Source organism: Sinocyclocheilus anshuiensis, unplaced genomic scaffold (assembly GCF_001515605.1).
Source record: "Sinocyclocheilus anshuiensis isolate Anshui unplaced genomic scaffold, SAMN03320099.WGS_v1.1 scaffold238, whole genome shotgun sequence".
Classification (NCBI taxonomy): domain Eukaryota; kingdom Metazoa; phylum Chordata; class Actinopteri; order Cypriniformes; family Cyprinidae; genus Sinocyclocheilus; species Sinocyclocheilus anshuiensis.
Window position 1 is genome coordinate 1,921,133 of NW_015547674.1, and position 13,377 is coordinate 1,934,509.

At 41.0% G+C, this 13,377-nt stretch overlaps 1 protein-coding gene across 1 annotated transcript; it reads right to left on the reverse strand.

Annotated features, from left to right (window-relative positions):
* Positions 1-128: 128 nt before the first annotated feature.
* On the reverse strand, positions 129-8,526 carry LOC107702964 (S-adenosylmethionine synthase-like). Its single transcript, XM_016505438.1, has 9 exons — positions 8,378-8,526; positions 7,373-7,450; positions 7,135-7,257; positions 6,514-6,626; positions 6,284-6,427; positions 5,933-6,151; positions 1,589-1,771; positions 1,365-1,498; positions 129-409 (listed from the first exon to the last, which is right to left on the reverse strand). Exons 1-9 carry the CDS (start codon positions 8,469-8,471, stop codon positions 307-309), a joined length of 1,191 nt encoding a protein of 396 aa, XP_016360924.1. The 5' UTR covers positions 8,472-8,526; the 3' UTR covers positions 129-306.
* Positions 8,527-13,377: the final 4,851 nt, after the last annotated feature.

Consider the following 13,377-nt stretch of genomic DNA (forward strand, 5'->3'; position numbering starts at 1 on the left):
TCGCTTTTTCAGACCGATGAGATTTTTAAAAATCGACGCTTTTCAGAAAGGAAAGGCATAGAGGAGAAACAATAATGTACATTATATGGAAAATAATGTGTTTTTTTAACCTTTAACCGCATAAACACATTGCATTACACCAAATACACAAAATATTGTTCTTTTTAGCAACGTCATATGACCCCTTTAAATAAGACGGACCAGCAAGACTTGTACCAGAATAACCAGACTTCTCCCCGTAAGCCATGTGGGCTTCTCTGTAGAATACGCCAACAGGCCTAGAGAGGAAAAACCTTGACAAAAGGTTTAGTAGTGCAGCTTTTTGGGCACTTCCCAAGGGAACGATTCACGGCCAAAGTGGCCGTAAGCAGCGGTCTTCTGATAAATTGGCTTCTTCAGCTCCAGCTCCCTAGAACACGTCGGCCGTGGATTACTGACTCGTTAAAATAGAACAGCATGCATTTAAAAGATTATCATGTGGACGATACTTCAAGTGCGCACCCAGCCAGCCAGAGAAGAGATGAAGCGGTCACTTACTGTCACACTCACTAGTCAGCCTGAAGAAGGAAACTGCAGCATGAAATAGAGAGCAAGTCTGATAGCAAACACTAGCTAACCACTTGAACCTGTCCAAACATGATGGCTCTGTTCCAAACCTGCAGCTACCTTCTAAGGCAACATCCTAAGCAGCATAGAAGCTCGTAAGTGACTGATTTGAAACACTCTTCACAGGTTTATGCTCACTCATGCGTGTCACACAAGTAGGGATGTGAAGTGCACTGTGGAATTTGTGTTGAAAAACTACATTACTCATGGTGCTCTACAGAATAAACCAACAAATTGGAGAGTTGCAGAAAGCATGTCTCTACAGGGATGTTATAATGCAAACGTTTTCAAGGGATGTCAAAAGTTGGGGCTAAAATAAAATAAAAATACCCATCTTTCTACATTATCAGTTACGTGACTGCTTTTTACAGACAGCACACACTTTGCAGTACTTTATGTGTGTGTGTGTGTGTGTGTGTGTGTGTGTGTGTGTGCTTTCTACATTATCAGTTACGTGACTGCTTTTTACAGACAGCACACACTTTGCAGTACTTTATGTGTCCCTGTATATATGTGTGTGTGTGTGTGTGTGTGTTATATACATATACAATAATTATTTGGCAAAAGTTGACTGAGTTTGCTAGATCTATTATCGTCTGTCTGATGGAATCAGGGGATGCAAAAACCCAAAGAAAAGGGAAGCAAAGGCAGAAGCAGAAGAAAAGTGAATGATTCACTTCCATCTGTGTTAAGCTGAAAGATGAAGGAATATGAGAGGCTTCGATCACAGGGTAATGTGTCAAGAGAGCAGCTGTTACCTCACAATGACTCCTGGACGAAGATCAAAGTTTTTCTTGACGATTTTAAACAGCTCCTGCTCGCTCTTCTGAGATGTGCCATAGTGGAAGATGGAAATGGAAAGAGGATGGGCCACTCCGATGGCATAAGAAACCTGCATCATGGTGAAGGCAATATATCAATGAACTTCAAATTCAAAGAATTATACTTTCTAAGCAGAATGCAAAATATCTGGCCAGCTTACCTGCACAAGAACACGCCTGCACAGTTTAGCCTTCACTAGAGATTTGGCCACCCAGCGGGCAGCGTACGCCGCAGAACGGTCCACTTTAGTGTAGTCCTTTCCAGAGAAAGCTCCTCCACCATGGGCTCCCCAGCCTCTATATGTATCGACAATAATCTTACGACCAGTCAGGCCGGCATCACCCTAAGTGAATGGAGAATCATATGTGTTAAAAACATTCCATGCAATTTGCCAAAAGTTCACTCTGAAAAACACTGAAGATTCAGGTCATGTATTGTAGCTTGTCAGATACTAAAAACAAATATATAAAATATGTAAGAAATCACATAATTTCCATCTATTTCTACTGTATTTTTTGATTGTGTTAGGAGTCAATTTGACCCAAACTGTTTTTTTTTTCTTTTCAAAATTAGCTGCATAGACATAACATAAGAACAATTTGTATGCTTTTTTCACTGTAAAACATGATTTTGCAAATTATTGGAATATAAGAGTTACATGAAAATACTATTTCTAATACTCTTTCTACTCTCTAAATGTTTAATTCTGTGCGTTACTTGCCATTTCTTTGTTATTATTTGTGAAATTTATTAGCAATTTATGAGTGAAAATTGCTTCAAAGTAAAACATTTTTCAGTGTTTCAATAACTGCATTTAAGTATAAATAATATCTAACATTATTTGTGCCTAGTGTAAGTAGTATTTATTGCTATTTGTACTTGGTAAAATGGGTTCCCTTTCAATCGGTCACTGCGACATTGTGTCGATTTTCCGACACTAGGGGTCACTCTTGGGAGCCCAGACACATCTGACATTATTGAGAAAAAGCCAATGAAATTGGCAACCAAAATTTGCATAGCTGGCCACACCCCTGGCCATCTGGGTATAAGTAGGCCAGCGTGGCATTTGCTCACTAGTTCTGTTTTTCGAAGCCGAAATGCAATGGTGTACAGCTGGCCCAGGGGCCTTCACAAACATGCGTTTCCCCCAGTGAGCCTTATTGCATACACTCGGTGCAAAGTCAGGGAGGACAGGGAAACAAATCTTGTTGGTGTCTCCGCAATGGCCTAACAAGACTTGATCCTCGGAGCTCGTGCTGTTGGCCTCAGCTCCTCTCTGGCAGATTCCCCTGAGGAGGGACCTTCTCTCCCAGGGGAAGGGCACGATCTTGCGCCCGCGCCCAGATCTCTGGAACCTCCATGTCGGGTCCCTGGACACGACCAGGAGGAATTCAGAGACCTTTCACCTGCTGTGGTGAATACCATAACTCAGGCTAGGACCCCCTCTACGAGGCGGCTTTATGGCCTGAAATGGCGCATTTTCGTAAATTGGTGTTCTTCCCATGGGAAGGATCCTTGGAGATGTGGCATTGGATCTGTGCTATCCTTCCTCCAAGAGGGCCTGGACAGGTACCTATCTGCTTCTACACTCAAGGTGTACGTGGCTGCTATTGCAGCAAACCACGACACTGTAGATGGCAGATCGGTGGGGAAGCACAATCTGGTTATCAGATTCCTTAGAGGCGCCCGGCGGTTGAAGAGCCGTGCCTCATCCCCTCTTTGTATCTCTCAGTGGTCCTTCAGTTCTTACATAGAGATCTGTTTGAGCCCCTTCAGTCAGTTGGACTTAGTGCCCTCTCTATGAAGACGGCCTTCCTGACTGTGCTCACCTCTATCAAGAGAGTGGGGGATCTTCAATTCGGGCCGGCAGACTCTCACATTGTCCTGAGACCCCGGCCTGGAAATGTGCCCAAGTTTCCCACCACTCCTTTTAGAGATCAGGTGGTAACCTTGCAAGCTATCCCCCCACAGGAGGGGGACCCTGACCTGTCTCTGTTGTGCCCAGTCCGAGCCCAGCGCATCTATTTGGAACACACACAGAGTTTCTGAACAGCTCTTTGTCTGCTTTGGAGGTCAGCAGAAGGGGAATGCTGTCTCCAAACAAAGGATCTCCCACTGGATTGTGGATGCGATCCTTACGGCCTATCAGGCCAGAGGCTTACCATGCCCACAGGGCGCACTCAACCAAGGGCATTGCTGCTTCTTCAGCTTTAGAAAATGGTGCCTAGCTAATGGACATTTGTAGAGCTGCAGGTTAGGATACACCTAATACATTTGCCAGGTTCTACAATCTGCAAATGTAACCGGTTTCATCCAGAGTTTTGAGCACCAGTTCTTGAACTCTGGTGGCTGGTAGGGTGTAGAGCTTGCACTTAGCTCCTTCCCCTCTCTGAGTTGATTATATGCACTTATTGAGTCCAGTTAAGTTCCTTCTTATGAACCCTGGACTACCCTTCCATCACTCACGCACTCTTATGACGAGGTACTTGCTACAAGAATCCATTACGGGGAAGTGTTCCTCGAGCGAATTCTCGTATTGGGTTAGTGCCCCATATGTAGTGGCTCTCTCTGGTGGCCCCATATGTGTATTTTTTCACTGCCTAGTTCCTTAGGGTTCAGTGTCTCCCCTAGACAGACACTCAATCTGTCACTGGGTTCTGTTTTTGGTAGTTCTCCCCTTATGCGAAGCCCACCACAGAATCTTCCCTATGTGGTAATTCCTCCCGTAAGTCCATAGGTTGATCTTCAAATGTTACCTTCCCTTCTGGTGGGATGTGACCTCCATAGTGTCCTTTCCCCACTCGGGGGACGGACGCTTCTCCTCAGAATGAGAAAAGGCTCCGGCTGTGGTGACCTCCGCCTTATTGGCAGCTCTCCCGAATGTTGGAGAGCAAGGTCATAAGTCTTGGGCGTTGGAAGGTTACGAGGAGGAGAGGTGCATTTGGTCATGACACGCTGGGCTTGTCAACATCTGCGCCCCCATGGATTCATAACGCATTTCAGCAGCTGTGGCGTTTAGTATAGGGACCCATAGTGTCAGAATTTCGACACAACGTCGAAGTGACCGACTGAAAGGGAATGTCTCGGTTATGTATGGTAACCCTCATTCCCTGATGGAGGGAACGGAGATGTTGTGTCCCTTATGCCACAACTCTGAACTGCCTCTGAGTGGGTTGAGACACTTCTCAACTCCTCAGAACAGAACGAGTGAGCAAATGCCACACTGGCCTATTTATACCCAGATGTCCGGGGCGTGGCCAGCTATGCAAATTTTGCTCGCCAATTTTATTGACCTTTTCTCAATGATGTCAGAGGTGTCTGGGTTCCCAAGAGCGACCCATAGTGTCGACAACGTCTCCGCTCCCTCCTTTGAACTCTAAAGGCACCGATATACTTCAATCGAAGTTATTTTTCGTTCTTCGTTTGAGGGCAAAAAGAAGTTCGAAAAGGCTAAGCGACGGTATACTGTTTTCGAACATTCCGACACCCCCGCGCTGCTGGAGGCGGGGGTTGTAAACATGTGTCACGCCGCCCGCGTGTACCCCCTAAACACAACAATGATGGCGGCTGTGAGAGAAGAACAGTTTCGTAAACATCTGGCAGTAATATTGATCTATTCAATGGCAAAGAAAAAGAACAAGCGACGTAGATGGTATGTGCGTCCATTTAACGAAAACAGAAAGAATGATGGCGAGTTTGCCCTTTTTATTCAGCAAATGCGGAGCACAGATGAGGAAGTGCATTTTTCATACTTCAGAATGTGCGCCGCGTGGTTTGACGATCTATTGAAAAGGGTATCGCCATATGTGAAACATGCAAAAACGCACAGGACACAGATTTCCACTACGGAGAGACTGGCCTTGACACTCCGAGTACTAGCTTGTCGGGCCATGCAACAAAGTGTTGCTTAAACATTCAAGATTGGACCGTGCACAGCCCGCAAGATAGTTGCGGAGATGTGTTCTCCTGTCGGGCCTCTGTGGAATGAGAAACGAACCGGGGAAAATAATAATAAATAAATAAAATCGCACGTCAAAGAAGGCGGAGTTCCAGAACACAAAAACTGCATAATCGCCACGGACCAATGGTAGCTCAAAGGTGTTTAGGAGGCAAAACGAACTGCCAAAACAAACTCAAAATGAACTTCGTTTCGGCCTGATTTTGTTCGAAATGACGTCATTTCAGTTTGTTCTTCGATTTCGTTTGAAGTATATCGGGGCCTTAACACAATCGATGTAACTAACATTTGTAGAGATTTGCCAAAACACATCTATGTGTCGAAACTTTGCATGCACATATAGAACCCTAAATATTCACAAAATTTCAAGAAGAAATATAAAGTATAAACAGTATTTCAAGCAGTTTAAAATTGAATGCAGTTCAAACTGACATAAAAAACACAATATTTGATTTCATATTTGATTCATTCATGTAACACTGAAGTAATACAATTTTAAGGAAATCTAGAACTTCTGCCAAAACCCAAAACAAAACTGGTCTCTACCTGAGGGCCTCCGATGACAAAGCGTCCACTCGGCTGTAAGTGATAAATGGTATCGTCGTCCAGATAAACAGAGGGCACCACAGCTTTGATGATTTTATCTTTAAGTGCATCACGCATCTCACCAAGGCAGATGTCTTCATCGTGCTGCACAGAGATGACAATGGTGTGGACGCGCACCAGCAGCATGGCGCCACGCTCCTGTCTGTACTGCACAGTAACCTGTTTTCAAAGCACAGAGTCATGTTGCACTGTCAGGAAACGCAGTCTACACAAGAACCTGCATGCAAACACTCCTAGCTACGCAAGCTCAATTTCACATGTTTTTGTGTTTCTAAATGCTGTCCAGCAGACCTGAGTCTTAGAGTCGGGCCGGAGCCAGGGCAGGGTGCCGCTGCGGCGCAGTTCGGCCATCTTGGCGTTAAGTTTGTGTGCGAGCACAATAGTGAGAGGCATGCATTCCTCTGTCTCATCCGTGGCATAACCGAACATCAGACCCTGAATGAAGCACAAAGCATAAAATATTAATACTAAAATGTTATTAAAAGAGTTTCATTTACAGTTTTTGAACAGCACTAATTTATCTGGTCGCCGGCCCCAACATCCTCTTCATTGCGATCCAAATGAACACCCTGGGCAATGTCTGGAGACTGCTGCTCCAGAGCCACCAGGACATTACAGGTCTTATAATCAAACCCTATGGGTTTAGAAGAGAGAATTTGGAACAGATTATGGGCCATTCAGCTTCCTATTTAAATGACATTTTTAGTTTAATTGTTTTTTAGCTGTAGTTGTAAAATCTCCACACATCCATTTATAAGCGTGTTCAAAAGTTTGGGGTCATTACATTTTTTGAAAGAAATAATTACTTGTATTCAGGACAGGTGAATTACAAAAAACCAAAAGTGACAGTAAAGACATTTATAATGTTTATCATTTCAAATAAATGCTGTTCCTTTGAACTTTTTATCCATCAAAGAATCACAAAAAGCAAAATGCATCACAGTTTCCACCAAAGTAGGAAACAGCACATCTGTTTTCAAAACTGATGATAATCCGAAATGTTTCTTGAACAGCAAATCAGCATATTAGAATGATTTCTGAAGATCATGTGACACTGAAGACTGGTGTTATGATGCTGAAAATATGCTGCGTCTTAATGCGGCCCTGGCTGTATGTATAATAAAATGCATCATCAAACCAACCCTTGGATGAGTCGTCATAGCCAATGTGTTTTATGGTGTCACGAACCACCTTTTGATAGTCAACAACAGCACGAGACGTCACCTCTCCTGCCAGCAAAATCATTCCTGTCTTAGCTACAGTTTCTAGGGGGGGAAAAAATGGCAAAACATTCATATTCATGATTCTGGGAGGACATCAAATCTGAAAGGACACATGCAAAATATTTCAGCAAATCCCCAGAAATCAAAGTCAACATACCACAAGCCACTTTTGCCTCTGGGTCTTGCTTCAGGTGAGCGTCCAACACAGCGTCACTTATCTGGTCACATATCTTATCTGTACAATGAAAATAGTAATTAGTACTCCTATATGTTTGTCAAAACCCACACTGCATTTGCTTGTTTTCCCATCAGCTGTGCTTGAGAATTATATGATAATATGAGCTTATAAATTGTTTCCTATGGGCTTTATTCCTATGTACATGCTGCATTTGAAATTGTACTACCTCTGTATGACATATACGTTCTTTAACATTTATTTATACACAAATAATAAACGTTTCTTATAAAAAAAACAAATAAATAAAAAACGATGTACAGTTGTCAAGTTATAAAAATGAATTTAAAAAGAAGTATTCCATCTTACCTCTGTATGACATATATGTTCTTTAACATTTATTTATACACAAATAATAAACGTTTCTTATAAAAAAAAACAAATAAATAAAAAACGATGTACAGTTGTCAAGTTATAAAAATGAATTTAAAAAGAAGTATTCCATCTCCGCGGTGGGCGGAGTCTGCGCTCAGACTGCATGTTTGATCCCACTAGCGCGAGGCTGCGCCTCAAAACCTGCTGATATGCCTACTACCTACACTACCTTTTTGGCCATCAGAAGTGTTTGCATTGTCAGCTGAGATGAGTGTGCAACTGTGCATGTATCTGAGATCATCTGCACGCGACTACAGCGCTCAGAATGCTGTCTGGGCCGCTCACTAGTTTTTGGCACACAGCCATAGAAACGAAATACAATCGTTTTCAAATCCACTGCGCATCATGGAGATATCTGAGCATTGAACTATATTTATTTAAACGCTTCCAAACAAAAGCAAATACAACATAAATATGGTTACAAATCAAATAAGCTATTGGAATAATGATGCAACAGTACAGTGCGTTACTACAATACAGGTATTGTTATGTAACAGCGAAGTTGAATAGCCTACTGTAAAGTCACCCACATTTTATTTTTGGACATTTTACCTGGATGCCCCTCTCCAACGGACTCCGACGTAAACAAGAAGCAGTCCTCCTCAATAAGAGAGTTGTAGAAACTGTCAATATCTCCGTTCATCATTTTTAGTTTCTCTTTTGCAGTACTACAATACACTTGTTTGGGAATCGCAGGAAAAGCGTCTCCCCTCCGCGGAGCGCGAGAGTATGTCGCGAGAGTATGTATGGAGCGGCCCGCCTCGCGTCATGAGGGGCCCGCACTCATTCGTCCTCTCGGGCGACAGGACGAAACCACGTGTGGAGGGGGGTTTGGCACAGAAATCTGTGGGGCAGTATGGTAATATGCCAAGATGACGAAAGCTTCCATGGGATTGCATCTTCTGCAAAGTCCACACACACACACACACACACACACACACTTGCGCAACGTGCTGTTTTAACAAACACCTGAAAACATCAACAAGGTACGAATTTACACACACTCACACACACACACACACACACACACACTCACACACACACACAAAATACTAAACTAACAAACAAAAAACATAGCGTGGTAAAATCTAATTTTTAATAACGCACTTTCTTGATCATATTATAAAATATCATAACATAAATATTAAATCTATATGAACACACTCTTGTGCAATTAATAACGAAGACTTAAAAACATAATCACTACTTGTTGTGGTTTTACAAACACTTACTATAATATACAGTACTATATTAATACAAAAATAGTCTGATTACAATGTTTTTGGACATGTACCATGGGAATTTTATTCTTTGAAGTTCATTGGAGTGTCATGCCTAATCAACATGAATATGAAATCCCTGTAAACATAACTCTTGTGCAACAATAAAGACTTAATAACATCATTAACCATTACTTGTTGTGTTTTATGCACACTATAAAGACTGCTGCATTAACAAAATGTACAAATGACCATGTTTTTGGACTTTACTCTTTGAAGAACATTGCAGTGCCATGTAAACAACATGGCATATGGATATGAAATCTCTTGTGCAACCTGTGGTGAAAAATAAACCCCATAACTAGTTACAATTTTACACACAATATAGGCATGATGGACTAATAGGTTACTACAAAAAGGTATCAGAATGCACCATGATAAAGTTTATTTTTTTTCAGAGTACCATATGTTATTATTTGACCTTGGAGTATCATGCAAATGTCATTGTTTATGAACTTGAAATCCAGGTGAACACACAGTCGTGCGCAACTTCTGGTGATAACAATGTACACTTAAAAACACGATTAACCATAATGTTGGCTTCAGCGGAAACCAAAATACAATTACAAGAGATACAATGGATGCCTTGGAGGTTTGTCCAGCTTTAGCTCCTTATCGGCTGTCCTGATGTGATTTGAAGAAAGGTAGATTGTATGTCTGCTTCTTACTTAAGCATTGTCTCTTTTATCAAAATGGCCAAGAGGAGGACGAGCGATGTCAATTTCTGCCCATTATGTCTCAGCTCTGAAAAAGGACACGTAACTGAAGCACAGTGACAGTTCACTAAAGCACTGATGTTGCCATCCCTGAACATTCGCTTGTTATGTCCTCTAAAATGAGATTCATAACCACTCATCTCATCAGTTTCTGGACCTTTTGTACCTTGAAAGAATAGTTCATTCAAAAATCAAGAAATGACATCTGTGTCAGAAAAATGCATTTATTTGGAAATAAATTAATACTTTTATTTAGCAAGGATGCATTAAATTGATCAAAAGTGACAGTAAAGACTTTTATAATAAAAGCTCTCCTTTTGAATTTTCTATTCATCAAAGAATCTTGAAAAAAAATGCATCACGGTTTCCACAAAAATATGAAGCAGCACAACTGTTTTCAACATTGATAATAATCAGAAATGTTTCTTGTGCAGCTAATCTTTCTGAAGGATCATGTGACACTGAAGACTGGAGTAATGATGCTGAAAATACAGCTTTGATCACAGAAATAAATTACAGTTTACAATATATTCACAAAAAAACGTCATTTTAAATTATAATAATATTTTCACAATATCACTGTTTTTACTGAATTTTTAAGTTAACAAATGCAGCCTTGGTGAGCATAAAAGACATTTCAAAAACATTAAAAAATCTTGTGTGTGAACAAAATGAGATATTTTGAAGAATGTTAATGCACGTCTTTTCCATTTCATGAAAGTTAGTTACCATAAAAGGGGGAAAAGTCAGTAGTCCACATGACTTTTGTGTTATGTTCAAAATCTTTTGAAGCCACACAAACATGAACTGAAATCAATATTGAAAAAGTTGAGGATGAGTATACACGTTGAGTTTTCAAAATTATCATTTTTGAATGAATTATTATAAACCAATAGCCAAGTTTAGCTACAAAACTAAAAGGCAGGTCATGACACCCCACGTGTGTTCCTCATCCGACACCTGATATACCAAAGTGCAATGGTTATGTCATTAATAGTTACATAGTCCATTCACTATATTGCTATGAACTTAATTGAACTTTGTAATTTAAATAATAATATATTATTATTGCAGTAATGTGTGAGATTAATTGAATTCCAGCAGGCTTTATTTTCTTTATTGTTTATTATTTATATCTTTGTTTTGGGGTAAAATATGACCCAGAATATTCTTGAAATTCAATCAGGTCTGGGATTTGAGAATTAGCTTCAAATCATTGTAGAGTAATTGACATAGATCAACATTTTAAGACAAAGTTAACTTTTTCTGCATCACCAATATTCATAGATTCTCCCTCAGCAATCCACCGCTCTTATCTGTTCCCGACAGTAGTAACATCTCTGATGAATCAGACTTTATGTGAAGATTGTAGCAGCACAGACACACGACACACATTTTACTTTGGAAATCTGTTGTGTCATATTGGAGCAGTAATTCAGACTCAAATGCAATCTTAAATTGATGATGACTCAGTTTTTTTTTATTCAATATGACTCATGAAAAGACAGATTTACAAACCAGGCTGTGTGTGTGTGTGTGTGCGTGTGTGTGCGTGCGTGTGTGTGTGTGTGTGTGTGTGTGTGCTTGACACGGTCAGGATGAGACAGCAGTTTCTAGACACAAATCTCTCACACAATGGCACTGCTTAATACCACACCTCTCAATCCAGCCAAGTGTTGCATCAGAAACAGGTGACAAACACTGATATAATCACACACTTGTACTGCATATACAGACGTTTCCGTGATGACAGTTCGGGTTGTTTTTCTTATCAATCTCCCTGTGAATTAGCATTACATAGCACAGAGGGAAGTTTTCTTGTTATATGAGGCAGACCCTGTTATTCAACACTGATGATTGACAGTAGCTCAATGACAAGTCTTGTCTTGTGAATTGGATGATGTTGTTTCATTCACAATGTGTTGTTTTACAGAGAATGGTCAGAAAAAGAGAACATATCCAGTTCAGTGGGTGAAAATGCCTTGTTGATGCCAGGTTTGAGCTGAACACGAACGTGAACAAATCAGGCTTCAGTATCAGACTATCAGGAGTTTACGAGTGGGTTTATGGTGCATGATCTCAAGACTCCGTCGCTATGGAAACAAAGTCGCTACAATATCGCACAGATGAGCTTCTCAATTTATTGTGAAATTGATTTCTTTTTATTTGCTATTAGTATTCTCCACACTGCAAAATCCTTTTGTGTTTAGGCCTATGTAAAACGGGACAAATCGCATCCCGTATTGATTTGATACGGGACGCTTCATTTTACCTTTAAATACGAGACAATTCTGTATTGTATGGGACGGGTGGCAACCCTAGAAAGAAAGGCAACAGTAACTCAAATAATCACTTGTTACAACCGAGGTTTGCAGGAGAGCATCTCTGAACGCACATCATGTCGAACATTGAAGCCAATAAGTTACATCAGCAGAAGACCACACTGAGTGCCACGTGTCATCTAAGAACAGGCTACAATTCACACGGATCACCAAAACTGTACAACAGATGACTGGAAAAGTGTGTCTGGTGTGATGAGTCTCGATTTCTGCTTCGACATTCGGACGGTAGAGTCAGAATTTGGCATGAACAACATGAAACCGTGTATCCATCCTGCCTTGTATCAACAGTTCAAGCTGCTGGTGGTGTAATGGTGTGGGGGATATTTTAATGGCACACTTAGTACAAATTGAGCATCGTTTAAAAAAATTGTTGCTGACCACGTCCATCCCTTTATGAACACAGTGTACCCATCTTGTAATGGCTATTTCCAGCAGGATAACGCACCATGTCACAAATCTTAAATCATCTCAAACTGGTTTCTTGAACATGACAATGAGTTCACTATATTCAAATGGCCTCCAATAGTCACCAGGAGCCAGGTGCATAAACATAGCCACTATAGTTCACCCAAAAATTTTAATTGGCTTGTGTTTTACTCACCCTCGAAGCATCCTAGGTGTATATGACTTTCTTCTTTCAGACGAATCCAGTCGGAGTTATATTAAAAATCGTCAAATAAAGCTCGCGCATTCATAATAAAACGTGCCACAGATGGCTCTGGGGGATGAATAAAAGCCCCCTGTAGCGAATCCATGAGTTTTTGTAAGAAAAATATCCATATTTCAAACGTAATAAACACTTTTCTCTCACTTCCAGTATCCGGCGGATGGCGTATGGCGTATGCGCAGCGCACGCGCCTCTGAGATATGCTAGTCTCGCGAGTTTGTTTACAGGAGCAAAGGAAGCAAAGTTTCCTAACTTTAGCAAAGGAAAACCAGTCTCCTCATGGTTTATATCCAAATCCTCCAACATTTTTCTTTGCAAATCTTCGGTTTGTACTTCTAATTCATGACCGGCGTTTTGTTGTCTCTCCGCATTCGTCACTAATCACACAACACCGCGCGTCTTACGTCTTCCGCTAGAACGGCTTCCACTTATGATAGTTGGCGGAAGTGATATAAAAGTGTTTATTACGTTTGAAATATGGATATTTTTCTTTCAAAAATGCATGGATTCACTACAGAAGGCCTTTATTCATCCCCCGGAGCCATGT